The sequence below is a fragment of the Mobula birostris genome, chromosome 15 (assembly GCF_030028105.1).
Source record: "Mobula birostris isolate sMobBir1 chromosome 15, sMobBir1.hap1, whole genome shotgun sequence".
In the NCBI taxonomy this organism is placed as follows: Eukaryota; Metazoa; Chordata; class Chondrichthyes; order Myliobatiformes; family Myliobatidae; genus Mobula; species Mobula birostris.
In genome coordinates this window covers 71311391-71337695 of record NC_092384.1, presented here as the reverse complement: position 1 = coordinate 71337695, position 26305 = coordinate 71311391, and the positions used below count along the sequence as shown (strand labels likewise).

At 43.2% G+C, this 26305-nt stretch overlaps 1 protein-coding gene across 1 annotated transcript in view; it reads right to left on the bottom strand.

The window, feature by feature from the left end:
• adamts18 (ADAM metallopeptidase with thrombospondin type 1 motif, 18) overlaps nucleotides 1–21545 on the bottom strand; it is a 185436-nt gene extending 163891 nt beyond the window's left edge. Inside the window, exons 1-4 of the mRNA XM_072279204.1 lie at nucleotides 21377–21545; nucleotides 7114–7313; nucleotides 5875–5958; nucleotides 4194–4353 (exon numbers count right to left, since the gene is read on the bottom strand). Coding sequence (XP_072135305.1) covers nucleotides 4194–4353; nucleotides 5875–5958; nucleotides 7114–7313; nucleotides 21377–21545 — 613 coding nt within the window. The remainder of the gene's footprint in view (nucleotides 1–4193; nucleotides 4354–5874; nucleotides 5959–7113; nucleotides 7314–21376) is intronic.
• Between the last annotated feature and the right edge of the window lie 4760 nt (nucleotides 21546–26305).

The window sequence follows — 26305 nt, the reverse complement described above, 5'->3', positions numbered from 1 at the left end:
TAGGCCTTTCAATATTTAATAGGCTTCAATAAGATCTGCCCTCATTCTTCTAAACTGCAGCGAGTTCAGGCCCAGAACCATCAAACTCTCCTTGTATTTTAACAGTACATTCCCTGAATCATTCTAGTCAATCTCCTCTAGACTCTCCCCAATGCCAACACATCCTTTCTTACATAAGGAGCCCAAATTTACTCATAATACTTCAAGTAATAGTGTTATGCTAACCACTACTAAACATAATGACTCTCCTCTCCACTCTCAGTCTTTCTTTCTTTTTCAATCTTTTTATTAATTTCGAAATATAGAAATAAAACATAGCAATAATACAAATAGTAGGAGATATATTGTTACACTTAGGAAAAGTAATTGTAAAATCAAATAGTGTAAGTTAACAAAGCTCCCAATCATGTAGAACTGACAACGGATAATACAAATCAAAAAAAAACTGAAAAAAAAATCATGAAAAAGAAAAAAAAACAAAACCAAAAAAAAAATACAAACCCCATCCCCAAAGAAAAACAAAACTAATCAACTAAACTAAAAGACTTGGGCAAAACTAACAACTTAAAAATGGAAAAGAAGAAAACCTTAGTATCGACGACTCCATTCCCCTCCAACAACAGTACAGAGAGATAAAGTAAGTTTGGAAATGATCAAATTACATCAAATGAAAATGCTGAATGAATGGCCTCCAAGTTTTTTCAAACTTAATGGAAGGGTCATAAACTGCACTTCTAATTTTCTCCAAATTCAAACACACCATAGTTTGTGAAAACCAATGAAATACCTTAGGAGAGTTAATCTCTTTCCAATTCAACAAAATGGACCTTCTAGCCATTAAGTAAGAAATGCAATCATCCTTCGTGATGAAGAGGTTAAATTATTTAAGTCTATCATTGGTAGTCCAAAGATAGCAGTAATTGGATGAGGTTGTAAGTCGATATTTAGGACCGTTGAAATAATATCAAAAATATCTTTCCAATATTTCTCCAACAAGGGACATGACCAAAACATGTGAGTTAAAGAAGCTATCTCGAAATGACATCTGTCACATATTGGATTAATATAAGAGTAATAACGAGATAGTTTATCTTTGGACATATGAGCCCTGTGCACTACTTTAAACTGTATCAACCTATGCTTAGCACATATAGAGGATGAATTCACCAACTGAAGAGTTTTTTCCCGTTTTTCAGTCGGTATATTAATCTCAAGTTCTCTTTCCCAGTCAGCTTTAATTTTATTAGAAGCATCAGGACATAAATTCATAATTATATTATATATAATTGCTACTACACTTTTCTGAGAGATATTTAAATCTAAGATTTTTTCCAAAATGTCCATTGGATATGGGTGTGGAAAATTAGGGGAAACAGTAATTAAAAAGTTTCTAATCTGTAAATATCTAAAAAAGTGAGATCTGGGTAAGTTATATTTATTAGAGAGTTGATCAAAAGACATAAAACAATTATCCAAAAATAAATCGCGAAAAGATATTATACCTTTGGTTTTCCAATCAAAGTAAGCTTGATCCATTGTGGAAGGTTGAAAAAGAAAATTTGATATAATGGGACTTGCTAGAATAATTGATTAAACCCAAAAAATCTTCGGAATTGAAACCATATACGTTAACTATTGGGTTATTCATTTGTTTATATAATTTAAAAGAAGTAAAAGGAAGTGAAGTTCCTAAAACCGAACCCAAGGAAAACCCTTGTAATGAATTAGATTCAAGATTTACCCAATGAGGGTTTAAAGATACGTCCAAATCTCGTAACCAAAATTTTAAATATCGAATATTAATTGCCCAGTAATAAAATCTAAATCTTGACACAAGATTTTGACCGGGAATAGCAACAATTCCTTTCCCTCCGCAGATTCTGCTCAAGCTGAGTTCCCTCCAGCACGTTTTCCTTTCGCCCTGGGTTCCAGCGTCAGCCATCTCTTGTATCTCAATGATCTGGTCCTCTTTCCATTCAGTTGCAAGGGGACTGGAGGTTTGGATGAAACCTGCGCTTTCTGAGGGATAGGCTTGAGAGGCTGATTGGCATCATTGTCTGCCTGCTTTAAAACAGTGGGAGAACATGCAAGGTTCCACATAATGAAGACCTCACACCTTCTTGCAGCATGTCAGATCTGTCAGTGAAGATATACAGAAAGTCTAGTTTCTTTGCAATCAGGTTTCTGAACAGACCATGACCATGAATACTATTTCACTTTTTGCACTGCTTATTTATTTTTTTAATATCTCATATTGTATCTTACGGTAATCCTTTTATGACTTCCTCTGTACTGCTGCTACAAAACAACAAATTTCATGACATACATCAGTGATAGTTAGCCTGATTCTGACTCTGATCCCGATCCTACCCTCCATCCCAAACATACTCTGATGAAGTGTTTCTTTTTTAACTAACCAGTCCTTCTGACTGAGCTTGCCATTAATTTGTCTGCTTTTGGCACCCCGAGGAGCTGGTCGGGTGAGGTCAATCACTTTGACAGGGGACTGGTGTCAGTTCAACATTGTAGCATAGCGGTTCATGCTGTAGCTTTACAGTGGAAGTGATCGCTAACCAGTGTTCGATTTCTGCCGCTGTCTTTAAAGAGAGTGTACGTTCTCCCCATGCCTGTGTTGGTTCCCTCTGGGCACTCCAGTTTCCTCACCATTCTAAAGACATACGGGTTGGGGTTAGGAAGCTGTGGGCATACCACGTTGGCGCTGGAAGAATGGCGACACCTGAGTACTGCCCCCAGCACATCGCAAAAACAACAACACAACACACATTTCACCATATGTTTTGATGTCCATGCAATAACTAATGCCAATCTACAACTCTTTTCTTAGTGTAATCCTGGATTTATCTTTTCCCAATATTCAGGAAGAGCCATGGTAGGATTTGTACTTGCAATGGCCACCACACCGCCGGTAACCAGCCACCAGACCCATCCTCAAGCCTCAACTGTCCACCGGACATGCAGCCAGACACAGTGGCCTGAGCTCAGCAGACTTGATACAGTTCAATAATCTGGACAGAATGGTTAAAACCACATAGCACCAGGCTCAAAGACACCTTCTTTCCCACTGTCCCCTGAACAGTCCCCTAGTACGATAAGATGGATCCTTGACAGCAGGGTTTAACTCCTTCTGACCTTGCACCTTAACGTCAGCCTGCACTGCACTTTCTCTGTAACTGTTACACTTTATTCTGCACTCTGCTATTGTTTTCCCTTGTACCACTTCAAGCATTGTTGTAGTGCAATGATCTCTCTGGATGGCAATCAAAGCAACACTTTTCACTGTACCTCTGCACATGTGACAATAGTAAACCAAGTTACATCTGAGGACAATCTCAGTAGAGGTTTTCACTTCTGTAGATGCAAAGCAGAGGGTATTCCATCTGGTTTAATCATCGTCTGGTATGGAAACACCAATGTCCAGGAATAGAAAAGGCTACAGAGAGTGGTACCATCATAATTGAAGTGGTGGGTGCCATGAAATACACTGCCAGAGAAGGTGGTAGAGGCGGATACAATCGGGTCTTTTAATAGGTACATTCAGCTTAGAAAAACAGAGGATTATGCGGTAGGGAAATTCTAGGTAGTTTCTGGAGTAGGTTACATGGTCAGCACAACATTGCGGGCCAAAAGGCCTGTAATATGCTGTAGATTTCTAGGTTTCCTCCCCTCCACTGAGTACTTTTACATGGAATGTTGCCACAAGAAAGCAGCAACCAACATCAAAAAGCCCCAGCATCCAGCTCATGCCCCCTCTCATTACTACCATCAGGAGCCGTTAAGAACAGATGAACAGTTCCACAAAACCAGGTTCAGGAACAGCTACTACCCTTCAACCATCAGGTTCCTGAACTAGTGTGGATAATTTCAACCACCACTACTCTTTACTGATTCTACAATCTACAGATTCACTTTCAAGGACACTTTCAATTCATGCTGCAATAATATTTTAATTTGCAGTTTGTCTCCTTTTGTAGTTTGGCTGTTTGTCAGTCTTTGTTCAGGAAAGAGTTTTTTTTAAATACTATCATACTTCCTTTGTTTCTCCCCCTCTATAAATGCCCACAAGGAAATGAATCTCAAGGTACTATCTGGTAACATATACGTATTTCGATAATAAACTTACTTTGAACATTCCACCCCCACCACCAGAGTTGACGATCATGGCACTTGCTTACCCAAGGTGTCACAAGGCTCATTCTTCCAGGAGCAGATGTCCAACCCGGTGAGCAGCACGGCATGATCATGCCGCTTGCCGTCCTTGCCCATCAACCTCGACTGCCACTGGCAGAAGCTGTTCAGCGACTGGTCTGCATGATGGCTGATCACCAACCCGGGCTGAAAGAAGAAACCAACACCGCCCAAATTTTTTTTTTTCACAATTAGTTCCACAACTGCGACGTGCTGAGACTCCACCCAACTTAAGAAGCACGAGCGGGCCATGTGACCCTTCTTAGCTGCATCATCATCCAATAACTTCATGGCCCCTACAAAACAATAACTTCAGTAATATTCAGTGTGCTTCTGATTCTGGTTGTTGCTGATTGTCCACTTCCCTGTCCAAACCCTATCTCTACCAAACCCTCAATGTCCTCAGATGTTAATTTAATCTATGTTCAGTAACTGAAAAGAGAATTGCAAAGGTTTACAATCATTCGCATGAAGATCTACTCCCTACACACATGACTATGTAGCCAGGTAGAGCTCAAACACCATTAGTAAGTTTGCCAAAGACACAACTGTCGTTGACATAATTTCAGATGGTGATGAGGAAGCACACAGGATTGAGATAGATCAGCTAGTTGAGTGGAGTTGCCGCAAGAAGCCTGCACTCAACATCAGTAAGAGCAACAAACTGATTGTGGCCTTCAGAAAGGGGAATTCAGGAGAACACACACCAGTCCTCAGCAGTGAAAACAGTCAACAGGTTCAAGTTCCGAGGCATCAACATCTCAGAAGTCCTAAACTGGACCGAAACTATTGATGCAATCACCAGGAAGGCGTGCCAAAGCCTATACTTCATTAGGAGTTTGAGCAGATTTTGTACGTCAGCAAAGAGCAAATTTCTACAGATATAGCGTGGAGAGCTTTCTGACTGGCTGCATCACAGCCTGGTATGGAGGCTCCAATGTACAAGATCCAACAAAAAAAAAAGCTGCAGAAGCCAGCTCCACCATGGGCAGTAGTCACCCCTGGCACCAAGGACTTCTGATAAAGGCAATGCCTCAGGAAAGTGGCATCCATCATTAAGTACCCTCACCATCCAGACATGCCCTCTTCTCATTACTATGATCAGGAAGGAGATACAGGGGCCTGAAGGCACACACTCTACGTTTTAGGAACTGCTTCTTCCCTGTCCCCATTTGATTTCTGAACTGTCCATGACCACTACCTCACTATTTTGCAGTCTTTTCACATTCGTTCATTCACCCATTTATTTATTATTGTAACTTATGGCAATTCTTTGCATACCACATTATACTGCTGCCACAAAAGAACAAATTTCACAACATATGTCAATGACAACAAACCTGAGTCTGACCATTCTCCTCATCTCACTTTGAAAGGGCCGCCCCATCGTCCTGAGACCACACTGACTGAAGTGCAGATGTCTGCATTCTTAACCCTGACACTCTTGCACCCAGTCTCTCAATGGTTGATCAAGACAGTCGGCGATTACCTCAGTTATCAGCTACTTTAGCTCAGGGCTTCCCGACCTGGGATTTGCAGACCCTTGCCGAACGGCATTGGTCCACTGCATTAAAAAAAAGGTTGGGAGCCCCCTGCTAGCTGTTCGTGCTCAGTTTAGGAATGTTTCTCATGTACAAGACAGTTATTAGGAGCATGAGAATAACTTACTGGATCCTTTTCTAAGAGCAACAGGCTCACAACCATAATCCTTATGTCACTTCCGATCGTCCCATCTTTGAAAAGACTGGACACCTGTTAGAAAAATAACATTTCAGAATGAAAAAGGAGTAGTAACAAAGAGAACGACGTTCAGCCCAACAGATTTTTGTCAAAGACGCCCATCTCTCGATGACTTTTCATTTAATTTTCTCTCACGAGCTTTTACCACTCTACCTCAGATAAAATCCATACTGTATGTCCCAACCACTACCTGTGGAAACGTGTTCCACGTTCCCACCGTTTTTTGAATAAAGAAGTTTCTTTATTCAGAAACGGCACAGTAGCATAGCAGTTAGCACAACACTTTACAGCGCCAGTGACTGGGTTTTAATTCCCGTCATTGTCTGTAAGGAGTTTTCACATTCTCCCCGTGACCGTGTGGGTTTCCACTGGGTGCTCCTGCTTCCTCCCACATTCTAGGGTTAGTAAATTATGAGCGTGCTGTGTTGGTGCCGCAAGCAACGCATTCTCGGACTGTGTTGGTTGCTGACACAAATGACGCGTTTCACTGTATGTTTCAATGTTAGTTAGTTAAAGTCTGTCCCGAGCCTTATAGGCTCATCAGGCCGGTGCTTATGCCGGTTTCCGTGGCGTGAAGCGACTGAGTATGTGACTCCCTACCACTCCCCCCGCCCCACCCCGGATAGGACGCCAGTCTATCGCGAGGTTAACCCCTACATTTTCCCGGTACCCATTTTCAGCTGGGTGGACTACAGCATTGTGTGGTTAAGTGCCTTGTTCAAGGACACAACACGCGACCTTGGCTGGGGCTCGAACTCACGACCTTCAGATCGCTAGTCCAATGCCCTAACCACTTGGCCACGCGCCACGTTTCAATGTACACGTGACAAATCAAGCTAATCTTTAAGACCTTTGAACTTCTTCGTTCTGAATTCCTTACAGGACTTACTAATGACTGTGCTGTTATATGGAACTGCTGGATAACAAAATAAACCTACGTGGGAAAATGCAGCAGTCAGACGTACAAGACCACAAGCTAGCCCTGCAGTTCTACTGGATCGTGGTCACAATAGCATGACCAAGACCAGGGACTAATGATCCACAGATATGAGCAAGATTTTGGCCCAACTACAAGTTAATCAGCAACATTTGCACACCAAAGGTGGCTGTAGCTGAACTCAGACATTGGACACGACAACAATGGCTGCCATTCACACAAAGGCCTACCATGTTCATGACAGTCAGGATGTAGGTGGTGATGTTCTCCTGGCCATGCTTCTCCAGCATTTTTTTGTCCGCAACCACCAGAGTCTCAACGGTCAGCCCCTGGTTCTTCCGTGAATTAAGGGCAGTGCGCTTTAACCTGCCCCTGGGGCTGTATTCATCGGGCAGGATGTGGATACCCTCTGCTGGAGGTCGAGGCATGTCTATAGAATGGGTGTAGGGAAGGAGAGAGCAGAGAAACTTCAGTTTCAGAGGGAAAATCAAAGGCCACCTATTGCAGCCACCACATATCAGGGATACAGAGCACAGCTGTTCACAACCAACAATACACTTGTGAAGGCTTCAATGTGAAGTCAAATAGATTCAAGATTCACGGTTATTTATTGTCATTTGTCAGTACACAAATGTAAAGGAGAATGAAATGACTGTTAATCTGTATCTGATGCAGCATAAACAACACACAATAAGCATAAAGAACACAATAAAAAGCACAAGCATAAAAACCGTGGAGTCTGGTTAACTGGCCATCAGTTAATTGGGAAAGCCACTTACTTGGGCCAACTCTTAAAGAACAAAAACTAATCAAGAAAGTAGCTGGGATCCCCTTTGTTTATTTGGGACACTGTGCTGCTTAATTGGTACAGGGGGCTGTTGCTGAACAGTTTCTAACTAGTGTCAGTCACGTGCACTAGTGTGGCCGATATATGCTGCACTGTACTTAGAACAAAGAGCTTTCTGTGATCTCCCTTTCATTGCCGATTGGTGGATTGGGAGTTTGGGGTTTTGGAGTTTTGGGGTTTTGGGGTTTAATGCCCTTGTGGGCGATATGTTAAGTTTTTGTGCGAGGCAGGGGTTGGGGATTTGGGGTCTGATGTTCTTGTTGTTTTTCTGTCTGGGGAATCTGTTAGCTTTTTGCAAGGAAGAGGGTTTGGAGTTTAGGGTTTGATGTTTTCGCTGCTACTTTCCAGGTGGGCAATGTGTTGGATTTGTGTGATGGAGGGGATGGAGGGTTTGGTGGGTTTGGGATTTGTGAGTTTTTGTTTCTGTTTATTTTTCATGTGGGGAGCTTTGCTGTCTTTCAATGACTTCCATGCTTTCTCTGTATTTTATGGCTATCAGGAGAAGACAAATCTCAGAGTTGTATTCCGTACCCATACTTTGATAATAAAATGAACCTTTGGACATTGCAATATATAATAATAAAATCAGTACATTACTGTAAGAAAAATAAATATATTTTTAAAAGTTAGATTAGTTGTGCAAAAAGAGAAAAAAAAAAGTAATGAAGTAGTATTCATGGGTTGAATGTCCATTCAGAAATCTGATGACAGAGGGGAAGAAGCTGTCCCTGAGTCATTGAGTGTGTGCCTTCAGGCTCCTCTACCTCCGCCCTAATGTTAGCAGTGAGAAGAGGGCATGTCCTGGGTGATGGGGGTCCTTAATGATAGATGCCACATTTTTGAGGCATCACTCCTTGAAGACATCCTGGATGCTAGTGCCCTTGATGGATACGACTGAGTATACAACTTTCTGCAGCTTATTTCAATCCCGTGGAGCACACCCCACCCCCATTCCAGACAGTAATGTAGCCAGTTAGAATACCCTCCACTGTACATCTGTAGAAATTTGCGAGTGTCTTTGGTGACATACCAAGTCTCTTCAAACTCATAATGAAATATAGCTACTGTAGGTATCTTCTTTGTACTGCACCAATATGCTGGGCCCAGGGTAGATCCTCAGAGGTGTTGACAACCAGGAACTTGAAATTGCCCACCCTTTCCACTTCAGATCCATAGATGAGGACCGGTGACTGGTATCCCGTCATCTTGCCCTTTCTTAAGTCCACAATCAATTCTTTGGTCTTACTGACGTTGAGTACGAAGCTGTTGCTGCACTACTCAACCAGCTGATCTAGCTCGCTTCTCTACGTCTTCTCATCACCATCTGAAATTCTACCAACAATCGTTGCATCGTCAACAAATTTATTGATGGCAGTTGGGCTGTGCCTAGCCACACAGTCATGGGTGTAGAGAGAGTAGAGCAGAGGGCTAAACACACATCCCTGAGGTATGGCAGTGGGGAGGAGACATAATCTCCGCTACATACAGACTCTCGTCTGCTAGTGAATAAGTCAAGGATCCAATTGCATAGAGAGGTACAGACTCCCAGGTTTTGGAGCTTTTTGATCAGAACTGTAGGAATGATTGTGTTAAACGCAGAGCTGTAGTCAATAAGTAGCAGCCTAACTTAAGTGCTAGTATTGTCCAGGTGATCCAAGGCCACATTGAGGAGCCAATGAGATCACATCCGCAGTGGATGTATTGTGGCGATTGGCAAATTGCAGTGGGTCTAGGTCCTTGTTTAGTCAGGAGTTGATCCTAGCTACAATCAATCTCTCAAAGCACTTCATCACCATAGATGTGAGGCCTACTGAATGTTGGTTGTTAAGTCAGCTCACCCTGCTCTTCTTGTGCACTGGTATGATTGCTGCCCTTTTGAAGCAGGTGGGAACTTCCAACTGTAGCGTGAGAGATTGCAGATGTCTTAGATCACACAGACCCGTTGGTTGGCAGAGCTTTTCATAGCCCTACCAGGTACACCATCGGAGCCCGTTGCCTTGCAAGTGATCACCTTCTTGAAAGACATTCTGATGCCAGCCTCTGGGACAGAGTTCACAGGGTCACTGGGTGCTGCAGGGATCTTTATCGCTATAGTTTTATTCTCCCTTTCAAAGCTTAAATGGCATTGAGCTCCTCTGAGAATGAAGTATCGCTGCCATTCATAATGTTAGGTTTTGCTTTGCAGGAAGTAATGGCCTGTAAACCCTGCGAGAGTTGACATGCACCCAATGTTTCTTCCAAATTAACTGGTTCATAGAACATAGAAATCTGTAGCACATTACAGGACCTTCGACCCACAATTTTGTGCCAACCATGTAACCTACTTTAGAAACAGCCTAGAACTACCCTACCTCATAGTCCACTATTTTTCTAAGCTCCATGTACTCTTAAAAGACCCTATTCTATCCGCTTCCATCACTGCCACCAGCAGCTCATTCCACACACCCACCACTTTCTGTGTGAAAAACTAACCCCTGACATCCCCTCTGTACCTACATCCAAGCACCTTAAAGTTATGCTCCCTAATGTTAGCCATTTCAGCCCTGGGGAAAAGCCTCTGGCTATCCACACAATCAATACCTCTTATCATCTTATACCCCTCTATCAGGTCACCTCTCATCCTCTGTCACTCCAAGGAGAAAAGACCAAGTTCACTCAACCTATTCTCATAAGGCGTGCTCTCCAATCTAGGCAGCATCCTTGTAAATCTCCTCTGCACTCTTTCTATAGTATCCACATCCTTCCTGTAGTGAGGTGACCAGAACTGATCACAGTACTCCAAGTGGGGTCTAAGTCTTTTATAGCTGTAACATTACCTCACTGCTCTTGAACTCAATCCCATGGTTGGTGAATGCCAAAACACCATACACCTTCTTAACACTGTGCAGCAGTTTTGAGTATCCTGTGGACATGGACCCCAAGATCTCTCTGACACTCCACATGGCCAAGAGTCTTACCATTAATATTATAATCTGTCTTCAAATTTGACCTACCAAAATGAATCCACTTCACCCTTACCTGGGTTGAACTCCATCTGCCACTTCTCAGCCTAGTTCTGCATCCTATCGATGTTCCGCTGTAACCTACGACAACCCTCCAGACTATCCACAACACCCCCAACCTTTGCGTCATCAGCAAGCTTACTAATCCACCCACCTCCCACATCCCAGGTTGTCAGGGTCAGAGTAACCCACCAATACTCTGGCCTGTAGGCGAGTGGAAGCATTAGGGAACGCAGGGAGAATAGAAATAATGGGATTAATGCGGACGGTCTGTAAATGGGTGATCGATGGTCAGAATAGACCTGGTGAGCTGAATGGCCTGTTTCTGTGTGGTACTCCTCTATAACTCCAAGACTCTGTGACTCCATCACTAAATGAGAGCTACAGGCTGGTGAAAGGCAGCTGCCTATCATAAGTGAGAATACATTTGGTTAAGGCCCATGGATTCTGGCACCCGTAGAAATATCCTTCACCAAGTATTAAATGCTCAGGAGAAAGAAACCTCCTAAACTTTTTATTTTAAAAAAAGTGATTATCATTTCTGCTGACCGAGCTAAATTCCGGCACTGTTTAGACAGCACTAAATATTATTTCTCTGAGTGACAGGTTTCTCTGCATTATCTCCATGCGGCTGCAAGAGAGACAAAAGCCTGAGGAAATACTTATGGAACAAGGCTTCTTGGCAAGGGAAGGGCATCATAAATCCCCAGGTGCATCAATAGAACAAGGTGTGAATTTGCCAGCAAGATAAATGGCTTTTGTAGAGTGCTAGGGCACGGGAGGAAGGTAGTCTGCGCGAATCAACCTGTTCCACTATCTCCACCACCCACACCTACCTGCCAATCCACGCCCTGCAGTGGGGACTAACATCACAAAAAGTGTTTTTCCAGGGTAGATGAGTCTAAAACTAGAGGGCAAATCTTTAAAAAACAGAGGGGGGAAATTTGAAGGGGATATGAGCAACGTTCTCCCCAAGGTGCACACGTACACATCTTTTGCTACTAGCACACAAAGGAATTTAAACTGTGCACAAAAGGTCATCACCATCTACCTTGTTGGCATGTTAATTATATTTCACGATCGTACACAATCACATTTCCTTTTCCAGTTTCTGAAGTTAACGACGTTGACAACGTGGAGTTTGCGATGATTTGTCCGCAGATTTTAGAAGTGGCTTACTTATACTGTTTTTGTTGAAGAAATTATTCAGTGCACACATATTAACACTGAGCAAAAAATTGCACAGCACTAGATTTTTGCGTGCACTAGCCATTACGAATTAGAGGGAAGATTGGCCATGAGAGGCAACTATTTCAGAAGGCAGGAGAATGGGGTAAAATGGGATGCAAGATCAGCCATTGTTGGAATGGCAGAGGAAACTTGATGGACCAAGTAGCCTAATTCTGTTACTATGTCCTGTGGATAAATGCTGGTCAGAACACTGCAGTGGATTCAAATGGCAGATCAAAAACTCTGGACAGGCCTGGTGTTTCCCCACCCTCCCCCCACCTTCTTTATAGGGCCTTTACTCCTTCCCTCTCCGGTCCTGACGAAGGGTTCTGGCCCGAAACGTTGACTGATCGTTTCCACAAATGCTGCCCGACCTGCTGAGTGCCGCCAGCGTGTTGTGAGTGTTGCTTTGACCCCAGCATCTGCAGAGAATTTTGTGTTGTGGACAGGCCTGGTATTGCTGAGAATTTCCAGCACGTTCTGTTTTTATTTATTTATTTATGTATTTAGCAGTACAGTGTGGAGTAGAGCCTTCTGGCCACTCGAGCCACACCACCCAGTAACCCCCGGTAAACCCTAACATAATCATTGGACAATTTACAATGACCAGTTAACCTACCCAGTATATCTTTGGACTATGGGAGGGATCCCACGCATTCCACGGGAAGGAGGTACCCCTTACAGATCGGCGCTTGAATTGAACTCCAAGCTCCGGGACACCCACTCATAGCTGTAATAGTGTCATCCTAACTGCTACACTATCGTGGTACAGCAATATTTAGGTCGTATGCCATTCTAGTGTCTTCCCACTTCCATTTCAGTCCTGAAGTAGGGTCTCAGCTGTTTATTCATTTCCATAGATGATGTCTGACCTGCTGAGCTCCTCAAGCATTTTGTGCTTATATATTTAGGTACAGGGCTTGCTATCTTCTCTGTATCATTCTGCGTGTTTGTATTGTGATCCTAATGGACAACAGAATTGTGTGGTGTGGCTGCCTCTCAATGTTCAGTCAGTCGTAGTTCTATGCAAGTGGCATGGTAAGGTAGACAGAATGGAGAACAAGGCATCTGGCACTCATTCAGGGTGTTCAGTACAAGTGGAGAGATATTATGTTGTGAGATATTATGTAGAAGATGCTGGTGAGACCATATTTAGAGCATTGTGGAGAGTTTTGACAACCCTTTAATACAAAAGTTCTGGGTTCTGGGTAGAGATACTTCTCTATCAAAGCAGGTGTAATGCGCTCCTTCCCTCTGCTAACCTGCAGGTTACCCATGGGCAAGGTGAAGCTCCTGGTTTGCCCCCCCCCGATCAGGGCCATGTGATGCCATGGGAGCTGGTGCTAGATGGTCGTATGAGCAGCTGGTGCCTATCACAAGCCCTGGTTCTGCAACCACTGACGTCAGGCAGACAATCTCTGAAGAGTGGTACATAATGATAATGACATTATAGGAAAGGCCTAAGTAAACAGGAAAGAATGTGGGGAAAGTCTATGAGAATGCAGCCAGGATCCAAGCCAGTGAGTTATAGGGAGAGGTTGGCAGACCTGGACTTCACTGGGACAGCACAGTAGTGTAGTGGTTAGCGTAACGCTACTACAGTGCCAGCAACTCGGGTTCAATTTCTGTCACTGGGTGTAAGGAGTTGGTCCGTGACCATATGGGTTTCCTCTGGGTGCTCTGGTTTTCTCCCACATTGCAAAGACTTGTGGGTTAGTCCATTAATTAGTCACATGGGTGTAATTAGCTGGCATGGGTTCACTGGACCAAAAGGGCCTGTACTGTGCCGTACCTAAAAATAAATAAATAGCATTTTTATTCCCTGCAGTTTAGGAGACTAAGAGATTGCCTTATAGTGCAGTATAAAATCTTCATAGGCCTAGATAGAGTGAGTGCAGACAGTCTTTCCACAGCAAAATGGAACAAATAACGAGAGAACGTCGGTTTAAGGTGAGAGGGGAAATATTTGAAAAGCACTTCTTCAAGAAGAGGGTGGTGTGTATACAGAACAAGCTGCCAGAGGAAGTAGTTGAAGCAGGTACAAAACAACATTTAAAAGACAAGCAGCACACACAGAATGTTGCAGGAACTCAGCAGGCCAGGCAGCAGATCTGTCGACCATTCAGGCTGAGACTGTTCGGCAGGACCGCTCTTTTCCATACTGAGCAAACATTGACTGTACTTTTTTCCAGAGATGCTGCCTGGCCTGCTGAGCCCCTCCAGCATTTTGAGTGTGTTGCTTGGATTTCCAGCATCTGCAGATTTTCTCGTATTTGTGAACATTTAAAAGACAAGTACATGGATTGGAAAGGTTTAGAGGGATATGGGTAAAATGTAGGCAAAAAGTACTAGCTTAAGGGATCAATTACCTTGGTTAGCATGGACAGGTGGGCTGAAGAACCGGTGTCATACTGTATCATGAAGCTGCATTGGTTGTTAACTCGAATGACTCTGTATGTTTCACTGGAATGTCCTGATGAACATGTGGTAAACAAATTAATCTGAATCATATGTAATTTGTCAGTATGCTGTCCTGCAAACCCTTGTCTCTTTATGAACACAAGAGATTCTGCAGAATCTGGAAATCCAGGGTAACACATCAAAATGTCAGAGGATCTCAGCAAATGAAGTATCATCTATGGTAAGATATAAACAGTCAATATTTCGGGCTGAGACTGTTTTTTTGTCAAGATTGAAAAGAAAGGGAGAAGAAGCCAGAATAAGAAGCTGGAGAGAGGGGTAGGACTACAAACTGGCAGATGATAGATGGAATACATAAAGAGCTGAAGAAAATTTAAAATGCTTATTGTCAATCTTCAGTACACAAGGGCGAAGGAGAATGAAATGATGGTTACTCCGGATCTGATGTAGCATTAAAAAAAGCACGATAAGCATAAAGAACACAATACATATAAATATAAAAATAATTCTTTAAAATACAGTGTACAAGTAACTGCCATATACAGTACATAGTGACTGCATGTACACTAATGACACTAAGTGATGTATATGGTGAGGGGTGATGGAGTGGCAGAAGTGATGATCAGCCTGAACTGGAGAATGGACCATGGAAGAAAGGGGAGGAGGGACACCAGATGGAGGTGATGGCAGGTGAGGAGGACAGAAGGAGGTGTACTGGCCACATTCCATCACAATTATGAAGACTTGCAAGTCCCACTGGAGGTTTACAGCGGAGACAACAGGTAGGAGCTTCAACTCACCAGTATCCCTAACCGCAAGAGTGCCAAATTGGGTTTTCTGTGCAGGAGGGAGACTTGGGCATGGTACCCTTTCACTTAGGCAATGCCAACTGAACCAAATGCAGCAGCATACAACTCAAGTACTATTTTAAATGGCAAAGGCACTCTGAGTCTGAGGAAAAGGCATGGCATTACTGAAAAACATGTGGCAAGCAGAACACAAGTTAGCTTTTGAAAGGTAGGTGAACAATTATAATATAAATCCACAGGCCACTTTGTTAGGCACACATGTACACCTGCTCATTAATGCAAATATCTAATCAACCAATCATGTGGCAGCAACTCAATGTATAAAAGCATGCAGAAACAGTCAAGAGATTCAGTTCCCGGTCAGACCAAACATCAGAATGGGGGAAGAAATGCGGTCTCAGTGGCTTTGGCCATGGAATGATTGTTGGTGCCAGACGGGGTGGTTTGAGTATCTCAGAAACTGATGACCTCCTGGGATTTTTATGCACAACAATCTCTATAATTTACAGAGAATGGTGCATTTTTAACACACAATGAGCAGCAGTTCTGTGGGTGAAAACACCTTGTTAATGAGAGAGATCGGAGGACAGTGACAAGACTGGTTCAAAGTTCAAAGCAAATTTATTATCAAAGTGCATATATGTCACCATACATAACCCTGAGATTAATTTTCTTGCGAGCATACTTGATAAATCAAACAGGAAGGCTACAGTAACTCAGCATTACAACAGTGGTGTGCGGAAGAGTATCTCTGAACGCACAACACGCTGAAAGTTGAAGTGCTTCAGCAGCAGAGGAGTACACTGGGTGGGGCAACTCCTCTCCCCAATAAAGCGGCCACTGAGTGCCAGCCAGTGATAATAAACTGATTCTGTATTTTAACTTTGCTTTCGGGAAAAGAGGTAATATTGGAATAGGTACAATAGCTTGTCTGCGAGCTGGCAGAGTCGTTCCTGCTGCAAGATTTAATGGCGATGGTAAAGACCACAGGGTATGACAAAACAAAGCATTCAGTTTAAAATCCTATGGCATTACAGCAGTAACAGTCCGTCAACTCTTTTCCAGTATGAAAACTGGACATGATCTGCCAATAATATTGAAATAGAATGGAGTGCTGACCCAGATTTTGGTGCTAAAGCATTATTGATTTATTTTATTTAGCAATATGGCGCCAATTACGTTCCTTAAGGCGGTTACAGCCGGGGATGGCAATGGGGATAAGCTCCCACTAACTATTAGACGCTCCCAATGGCGTGTGTCTCAAGCAGCCTCTGACAACCAAGCCCAGCTCCTGGCCTTCACAAGTGACTTCACTACTCAGCCCAGCAGATCCGTTTCTACTCACAGGAGAAGGGGCAAAGGCGTGTTAATGGTGCCTTAAAACCAGTTGCTCCGAGCAAATGGAGCTCATCAGCCGTGCTTATGGCAGCTCAACTAAGAGAAGGAAAACTCTGATCTCAAACCTCCGTAGCCTTGTGGCTATACCCACTCGTGGGGAAGGCTTCAGGAGTAAACCATGAGGGAAGAGTCCAGAGCTGGAGTCCCAAAGGCAATCCTACGTTGAGTCCAATGCTGACCGGCAACCCCTGCGACACTTTTGGTGCCAAATTGTATCGATCTCTGCCACTCCTTTGGGTTCAACAGTTGGGCGGAGAGGAGGAGCCTGTTACCTGAGCAACAGCTTGCACTCCATATTGAACTGTCCTGTCCTGCGTATCTAGACACCCATGGTCGGCCCTGACCAACAGAGGACTTCATGCAGTCCAAGGAAGGCTCTTCGAGCCACACTGCCCAGCAACCCTCCAACAACCCCAATTAATCCTAAACCTAATCACGGGACAATTTACAATGACCAATTAACCCAGCCGGTACATGTTTGGAACAAATTGGACCACTCAGGGAAAACCCACGCATTCAATGGGGATGACGTACAGAGACTCCTAACAGGCAGTGCCGGAATTGAACCCCGACACCCCGAGCTGCAATAGTGTTGTGCTAGCCACACACTACCACGACACCCAAAACAAATTCGTCACAGATACACAATGCTTATGCTCCTGGTCCTGTTTTTGGGTCTGAGGTCTGAGCAAGAGTTGAAACTCGACTAGATGAACTCGGGATTTTAACTTCAAGTGAGTAACTAACTTGGAATTAAAATACTAGGTAGCTACCAATTACTGTAGTTCCAAATTGTAAGGACACAAAAGCATAAAACATAGGAGCAGAATTAGGCCATTCAGCCCATCGAGTCAGTACCACTATTCCATCACGACTGATTTATTATCCCCCTCAACCCAATTCTCCTGCCTTCTTCCTATAACCCAAAGGGTCCAAGGGTCCTTGACCTATCATTACTATAGTAACTATATGTGCCATATGTGCAGTATGCTGTGTTTGACTGCTGGCTTTGTGTTTTGCACCTTGGCCCCTAAGGAACACATTTCCACTTGTTGAATGACAATTAAACTTGAACTTGTACTTGGAACTTGAACTGAAATTTTAACTCAGTTGCACTTCCATTAGATGCTGCCTGACCAGCTGCGTATTTCTAACATTTTTCTGTATTTATTTCAGATTTACAGCATCTGTAGTTTTATTTTGCTTTTCATTAGTGATAAATCACATACAAGACCATAAGCCCATAAGATATAGCAGCAGAATTAGGCCATTTGGCCATCGAGTCTGCTCTGCCATTTCATCATGGCTGATCTATTTTCCCTCTCAGCCCCAATTTCCTGCCTTCTCCCCATAACCCTTCATACTCTGACCAATCAAGCTTCTGCTTTCAATATACCCAATCACTTAGCCTCCACAACTGCCTGTACCAACAAAATCCACAGATTCGCCAACCACTGGCTGAAGAAATTCCTCATCTCCATTCTAAGAGGACGCCCTCTATTCTGAGGCTGTGTCCTCTGGTCTTAGACTCTCCCTCCCACCATAGGAAACATCCTCTCCACATCCACACTATCAAGTCCATTCACCACTTGATAGGTTTCAGTGATCCCTCATTCTTCTGAATTCTAGTGAATACAGGCCCAAAGCCATCAAACACTTTTCACATGAAAGTCATTTAATCATGGAATAATTTTTGTGAACCTCCTTTGAATGCTCTCCTGTGTCAGCATATCCTTTGTAAGATAAGGGGCCCAAACCTGCTCACAATACTCAAGGTGCGGCCTCACCAGTGCTTTATAAAGTCTCAATATTACATCCTTGCGTTTATATTCTAGTCCTCTTGAAATGAATGCTAACATCACATTTGCCTCCCTCACCACAGAATCAACCTGCAAATTAACCTTGAGAGAATCCTGCACATGGACTCCCATGTCCCTCTGCAACTCAGATTTTTGAACTTTCACCCCATTTAGTAAATAGTCTACCCCTTTTATGACCATACACTTCCTGACTCTGTATTTCATCTGCTACTTCTTTGCCCATTCTCCTAATCTGTCAATGTCCTTCTGTAGCCTTTCTGCTTCCTCAACACTACCTTCCCCATGGTCTATCTTCGTATCATCTGCAAACTTTGCAACAAAGCCATCAATTCAATCATCCAAATCACTGACATATATCATAAGAAGAAGCAGTCCCAACACAGACCCCTGAGGAACACCAGTTGTCACCAGCAGCCAACCAGAAAAGACTTCCTTTGTTCCCACTCTTTGCCTCCTGCCTACCAGCCACTGCTTTATCCATGCTAGAATCTTCCCTGTAATACCATGGGCTCATAGCTTGTGAAGCAGCCTCATGTGTGGCACCATGTCAAAGCTCTTCTGAAAATCCAAGTACACAATATCAACCGAATCTCCTTTGTCGATCCTCCTTGTTAATTCTTCAAAGAGTTCCAAACAGATTGGTCAGGCAAGATTTTCCCTTGAGGAAATCATGTTGACTGTGGCCTATTTTATCATGTGCCTCTAAGTACCCTGAGACCTCATCCTTAAAACTCAACTCCAACATATACCCAACCACTGAGGTCAGAGTAACTGGCACATAATTTCCTGTCTTCTGCCTCTCTTCCTTCTTGAAAAGTGGAGTAATATTTGCCATTTCCCAGTCTTCGGAAACCATTCCAGATTCTAGTGATTCTTGAAAGATCATTACTAATGCCTCCACAATATTTTCTGCCACCTCTTTCAGAACCTTGGGGTATACATCATCTTGGTCCAAGTGATTTATCTACCTTCAGACCTTTCAGTTTTCCAAGAACCTCCTTTCTAGTTATTGTAACTTCACACACTTCATGACTCCTGATACTTGGAACTTCCACCATACCGCTAGTGTCTTCCACAATGAAGACTGATGAAAATACTTATTCAGTTTGTCCACCATTTCCTTGCTCCCAATTACTACCTCTCTAGCAGCATTTTCCGGCTGTCCTATATCCATTCTTGCCGCTCTTTTACACTTCATGTATCTGCAGAAACTTTTAGTACCTTTTTTAATATTATTACCTAGATTACTTCTGTATTCCATCTTTTCCTTCCTAATAACTTTTTTAGTTGCCTTATGTTGGCTTTTAAAAGCATTTTTTTCTGCATAACAAGAGAAGAAAAATGTAGGTTCCTTTCCTAATCTGGGGAAAATTTCAATCCAGATTTACATGTAATTCTGATTATTTTTTAAGCAGATTCTGGAAAGCTGCAATCAAAACACAAAATATTGGAAATGATAAAAACACTCAGCAGGTCAGGCAGCATCTGTGGGAACAGAAACACAGTGAACGTTTCTGGTCGAAAATCCTTTATAAGAACCCTCCTTCCTAATTCTGCTAATAAATCTTACTGGTACAACATCAGCTCTAATACTCCACCTACAGAGGCAGCCTGAACTGCTGAGTGCTTTGAGTATTTCCTGCTTTTATCTACCGAAGGGACATGAGAAATGGCTAATAACTGCCGGCAAAGCCCGCAGCCCCAAATTCCATGTTGCACCAGAATTGAAATGTTATAAATCAACAATTGGTCTTTCAAGCAAAAGGAACATCTTGTTATTTAGCAAATCTTCCAAGACTATTTCAGGAACTCTGCAACTCAGGTTCTTATTATTATATGTTTATTTGTTTATTTAAATATTTTGTACTTGCACAGTTCATCGTCTTTTGCACATTGCTTGTTTGTCAGTCTTTATTTTTGTGTATTTTTCATTGATTCTATTATATTTCTTTGTTCTACTGTGAATGCCTGCAAGAAAATGTATCTCAGGTTCGTATATAGTGTCATATGCACACAAGAGATTCTGCAGATACTGAAAATCCAGAGTAACACACAAAATGCTGGAGGTACCCATCAGGTCATGCAGCAACCACGGAAATGAATAAACAATTGATATTTCAGGCGAGATGATGGTCTTGGCTCTAAACATTTGACTGGCTGCATCAGAGTGGAAACACTAATGCCTTTGTCTGGAAAATCCAACAAAAGGCCAAAATAGATTTGGCTCAGTAGATCACGGGTAAAGCCTTACCAACCATTCAGCACATCTACATGAAACACTGTCATAGGAAAGCAGCATCCATTATCAGAGATCCTCACCGTCCAGGCCATGCTCTTTTCTTGCTGTTGCCTTCAGGGTAGAAGGTACAAGTGGCTCAGGACTCACACCACCGGTTTCAAGAACAGTTAGTACCCCTCAACAATCAGGGTCTTAAACGGTGGATAATTACACATCTATTGAGATGTTCCCACAACCAGTGATCTCACTTTAAGGACTCTTTATCTCATTATCTCATGTTCTTGTTATTTATTGCTATTTATTCATATTTGTATTTGCATAGTTTGTTGTCTTCTTGCACTCCAGTTGATCTTTCATTGATCCTGTTTTGGTTACTATTGTGTAGATTTGCTAAGTGTGCCTGCAGAAAATGAATCTCAGGGTTGTACATCGTGACGAATATATACTCTGATAATAAAATGCACTTTGAATTTTAAATTTTGATATTAAACCTGATTCTCAACGACCTTTTCTGATTCTGAGATGACTGACTAACAGGAGACTTTGGGAGCCCATCTATTCCAGAACAATCTGAGCTACTTTATGAGAGGGCTAAATGATTGCATGCAAACAGTTCATGAGTTCAATATCCACAAGTGCACAAGAGGTATTTTCAAACCAATTAGGCAGTATATAAACATGTACTTAAATTAAATTAAATTAAGAAAGTAATTAAAAAGTTCCTTACATACATTTCTTTCGCCGCCCACAGTAGTGCTGCTTTTGGTCTCTCTCTCGCTGGTGGTACTTGTGCTGTTGGTGACGGGAAGAATGGAGATAGTGATGCTGGTGATCTGGTTCTCTACCCACCAGGTGCTGCTGTAGCTTCTGCTCCACTGATCGCTTGTAGAGGGCATGAGGTCGCTGCCCGGCAGCTGAGGTGTAGTTGTGTCTCGGTGCCAGGTGATGAGGCAATGGAATTATAAGGTATTCATTTTCTTGGCTCCGTATTAAACCTGACTGGAAGACAAATGGGATTTTTTTCCCCCTTACTATTTGTTGAAACACACAGGAGGTTGCCAGGTGACGCCTTAAATCTCAAACATGTTGAGGGCTGTGTGTTAGCAGATCGGGGCTGCTGATTGACTTCAAGGGAGCCCTTGTTCTAGCAGGCTAACAGTGCCAACATGAGCTCAAGAGATTCTGCAGATGCTGGAAATCCAGAGTAACACACACAAAATGCTGGAGGAACTCAGCAGGTCAGGCAGCATCTACGGAAGAAATGTATTCGTGTTTTGGGCCAAGAGTCTCAGCCTGAAATGCCAACTCTATTCCCTTCCATAGATACTGCCTGACCTGAGTTCTCCCAGCATTTTGTGTGTCGACAAAAAGCCAAATAGTAGTCTGTGAACCAGTGACATACAAGGCAGTTAAATCAAGATAACTGTACATTATCTTTATAGTGTCCAATGAGTTATGGCCAAATGAGGATGAACGGGACAAGTTCGGATGGAGGACCCGTTCCTGCGCCATATGATAGTCGTGTCGAGGAAGCACAGAGGAGAATTTAGGAAGGGGGAGGCATAATGGACAAGAAACCTCCCTGCACTTCTGGAACAGCATAATGCTACTTTGTAAACTGACACACTCTGCTAGGAGCGGTCCCAAGCCCAGCTGCAAAAAGAGGAGGGCTGGGCATGGCGCTAGCAACCCCATCCCATAAAAACCCCGAGCTACAGGAATGCCTACAGAAGCTCCGAAGACCTCATCCTTGTGAGAGGAAGGATACACTGAGGGACAACCTGAAAGACCAGGACAGAGGACACTGTCGAGCTGCTGTTTGTGCCCTATGTCCCAGTACTGGTGATGGGCTTAAGTAAGTACAAAACTCTGGAGAAGCGCAAGAGGAACTCCACAGGTCAGGAGGCATCTGTGAGGGCAGAGGGAGGGGTGATGCTTCAAGTCGACATGTGCATTACATCACATCACATGGAGGTATAAGCGCAACCAGCAGTTACTGACTATCACTCAATCATCCTTGAGATGGCCCAAACGCAAACAAGTATCTTTTAAATGTTGTTATTGCACCTGCCTTAATCACTTCCTTTGGCAGCTCGTTCCAAATACACATTACTGTCTGCATCAAAAATTGCTTCCCAGGTCCCTTTTAAATCTTTCCCCTCTCACCTTAAGCCAAAGCCCTCTAGTTTTTGATTGCTGTGTACATTCACCGTGTCTATACCCCTCATGTACGAACACTAAGGGGGAACGTCGACTCAGACCATGAGAGGCCTGTGTCGGGCATTTTCATGCCTTACAAGGCGCAGATTGGAAGTCTGTGTGGGGCGCCACTCCTCGCACAGACTAGAGCAATGTGTGATTAAGTGCCTTGCTCAAGGGCACAAATACGCTGCCACAGCTGAGGCTCGAACTAGCGACCTTGAGGTAACTAGACGAACGCCTTAACCACTTGGCCACGTGCCCAACACTAAGAACACTAAAGCTGAATGCAATGCACCTCTCTGCACTGAGATGTTGTGCCTCTCTTTGATGTAGAGTGCAGTTCCTCAGTTTTGACTTTCTCAAATCAGCCTCTCAAATGCTGCAGGAAATTCTCAATTCCTGATTGCACCCAGCTTGAAAACAAAGGCCTAGAGAGGACACCCTTTCCCTCTAAACCAGAAGTTCCCAACCTACAATCCATGGACCTCTGGCTTAATGGCATCGGTCCATGGCATAAAACAGCTTGGGAACCCCTAATCTAAACCTTTTTTACCTCCGTACATGTCCAAAAGGCTTTCAAATTATTTATTTGGCCAGGCAGCATCTATGGAAAAGAGTATACTCAACGTTTCGGGCCAAGACCCTTTATCAGGACACAGTCATGAATGGGCACTCATGCAACATTTTAAAGGGTGTCTAGCTCACCAAAGATTCTAGCAAATTTCTACAGGTGTACTGTTGTGAGCTTTCTGGTTTGGAAACACCCATGCACAGAGGGTTGTTAACTCAGCCAGCTTCATCATGTGATGAGCGTCCTGACTGCAAGGATATTTTCAAAGAGCGATGCCTCAAGTAGGCAGCATCCATCACTGGGAAAGCTCACCACCCAGTACATGCCCTCTGCTCATTGCTATCATCAGGGAGGAGGTACAGGAGCCTGAAGGCACACACTCAACATTTCAGGAAAAGCTTCTTCTCCTCCACCATCAGAATTCTGAACAGTCCATCAACCCATGAACACTACCTCAGTATTTTGTTCTCTTTATTGCACAACTTATTTTTTATGAATGTTTTTATTGTAACTTATAATATTTTTATGTATTGCACTGTACTGTTGCTACAAAATAACAAATTTCATGACATAAACACGAGAAGGGCTGAAGATGCTGGAAATCCAAAGCAACATACACAAAATGCTGGAGGTACTCAGAAGGTCAGGCAGCATCTATGTAAATGAATAAACAGTCGACGTTTCGGGCCAAGACCCCTCTTCAGAAATGAGAAGAAAAGGGGGAGATGCCAGAATAAAAAGGTGGGGGAGAAATGGAGGATGATAGCCAGGTGATAGGTGAAGCCAGTTGGGTGGGAAAGGCAAAGGGCTGGAGAAGAAGGAATCAGATAGCGAAGGAGAGTGGACCAATGTCATGGCATATATCAGTGATAATAATCCTGATTCTGTTTAGCTCTTTGGCCTAAACTGTTAATTATTTATTCCCCTCCAAAGATGCTGCCTGATCTGCTGAGTTCCTCTAAATTTCCTGTCTGTAGCCCTTGTCAGTGCCTGCAGAAAAAGACAGTAGGGACATCAGACTGGGAAGATAACAGGATGTGCTTGTGACTTTGGTAGATTTTGCACCTCCAGAGTGGTGATGTCCCCAGAGAGAAACAAGGACACACAAGGTCAGCTAAAATGGAGGAAGAGGAAGTGGTTTCACCAAACTTTAGAGGAGATATGAGTCAGAGGTGGAGATGGTGTGGGGAGGGGGAGGGGACTGTTCAGAAAAGAATTCCGGAGGTTGGGCTCCATGTAGCTGAGCAAGCAAGTAGGAAATGATCCAAAGGTTGCTAGTGGGTGATTAGGTGGGAGAGGATGTGTGGGATTATAGAATTGGAAATGGGTGTGGAAGAATTTAAATATAATATTTCAATTTCTATTTATGCTTTTTCTTGCTCATGTCGGAATGCTTCTATCATGTCTGTTGTAAATACCACTTAATGTTGAAGGACCTTTCCTGAGTAGCTGTTTATCATATAAACAAACTCAGTAAGCCTCAGTGCACATTTGAACGATCAGCACATTACAGTTCAAACTACTTGTTGCATTATCCAATTCCCGTAGTCCTAGAAAGTCATCAGAGCCTAAAGAGAAATATGAACTCCATTCAAATCTCTCTGTCCAAAAGTGTCATGGTAATCAGAGGGATGACAGATGATCAGTCATAGAGTTACACAGCATGGAAACAGGTCCTTCAGGCCAACTTGTCCAAACAAGATGTCTATCCAACTTAGTCCCATTTGCCCAGAGCCCTCTAAACGCTTCCTATCCGTGTACCTGTCCAAAAGCCTTTTAAACATTATCTTTGTATGTGTCTCTACTACTTCCTCCAGCAGCTCATTCCATATAGCCAACAGCTTCCGAGTGATAACATTTCCCCTCAGGTCCCTTTTAAATCTTTCCCCTCTCACATTAGATCTATGACTACACTCAGCTGTCCTCGTCAGCCAGGGGAAATAGGGGACTGCTTCATCAAACACCTCCACGCCATCTGCCACAAGTGGGACTTTCCAGTGGCCAATCATTTTAGTTTCCATTCCCATTCCAACATGTTGCTCTATGGCTTCCTCTTGTGCAAAGAGGAGGCCACCCTCAGAGTGGAGGAGAAACACCTTATGTTCTGAATACCCTCCAACCTGATGGCATGAATATCGATTTCTCCTTCCAATAAACAAATCCTTCCCCCCTCCAAGCCCCACCATTCCCCACTCTGACCTTTTACTTCTTTTCACCTGCCAATCACTTCCCCCAGGGTCCCTCCACCTTTCCTTTCTCCTTTCTCCTATGGTCCACTCTCCTCTCCTATCAGATTCTTTCTTCTCCAGCCCTTGCCTTTCCCACCCACCTGGCGTCACCTACCAATTTCCAGCTGGCCTCCTTCCACTCTCCCTACCTTTTTATTCTGGCGTCTTCCCCCTTCCTTCTCGGTCCTGGAGAAGGGTCTCGGCCCGAAACATCGACTGCTTATTCATTTCCATAGATGCTGCCTGAGCTGCTGAGTTCCTCCGGCGTTTTGTGTGTGTTAACATGAATGTTCTTCCCATTCTTAATATACATTTGTATTTTAAATGATACCATCTTTGTGCTCCTTTATGCCTTTACTTCAGAATACAAATCTAATCTATCTACAGGTACATATTTTTCACAGCTGCCCTACATATTTATAGTTACTGTGTTTTTTTAAAATTATTATTGTGTTCTTTATCTTATTGTGGGTTTTTTTTTGTGTTGCATTGTATTCAGAGTAACAATTATTTGTTCCAATTTAGACATGTGTACTGGCAATGACATTAAACAATTTTTAATCTTATGTTAAGCACTGTTCTAAGAAAAAATAATCTGCTCTTTACTGGTCTGCACGCATTTCCCTCTTCCTAATCTTTGATTGAATATAACAGA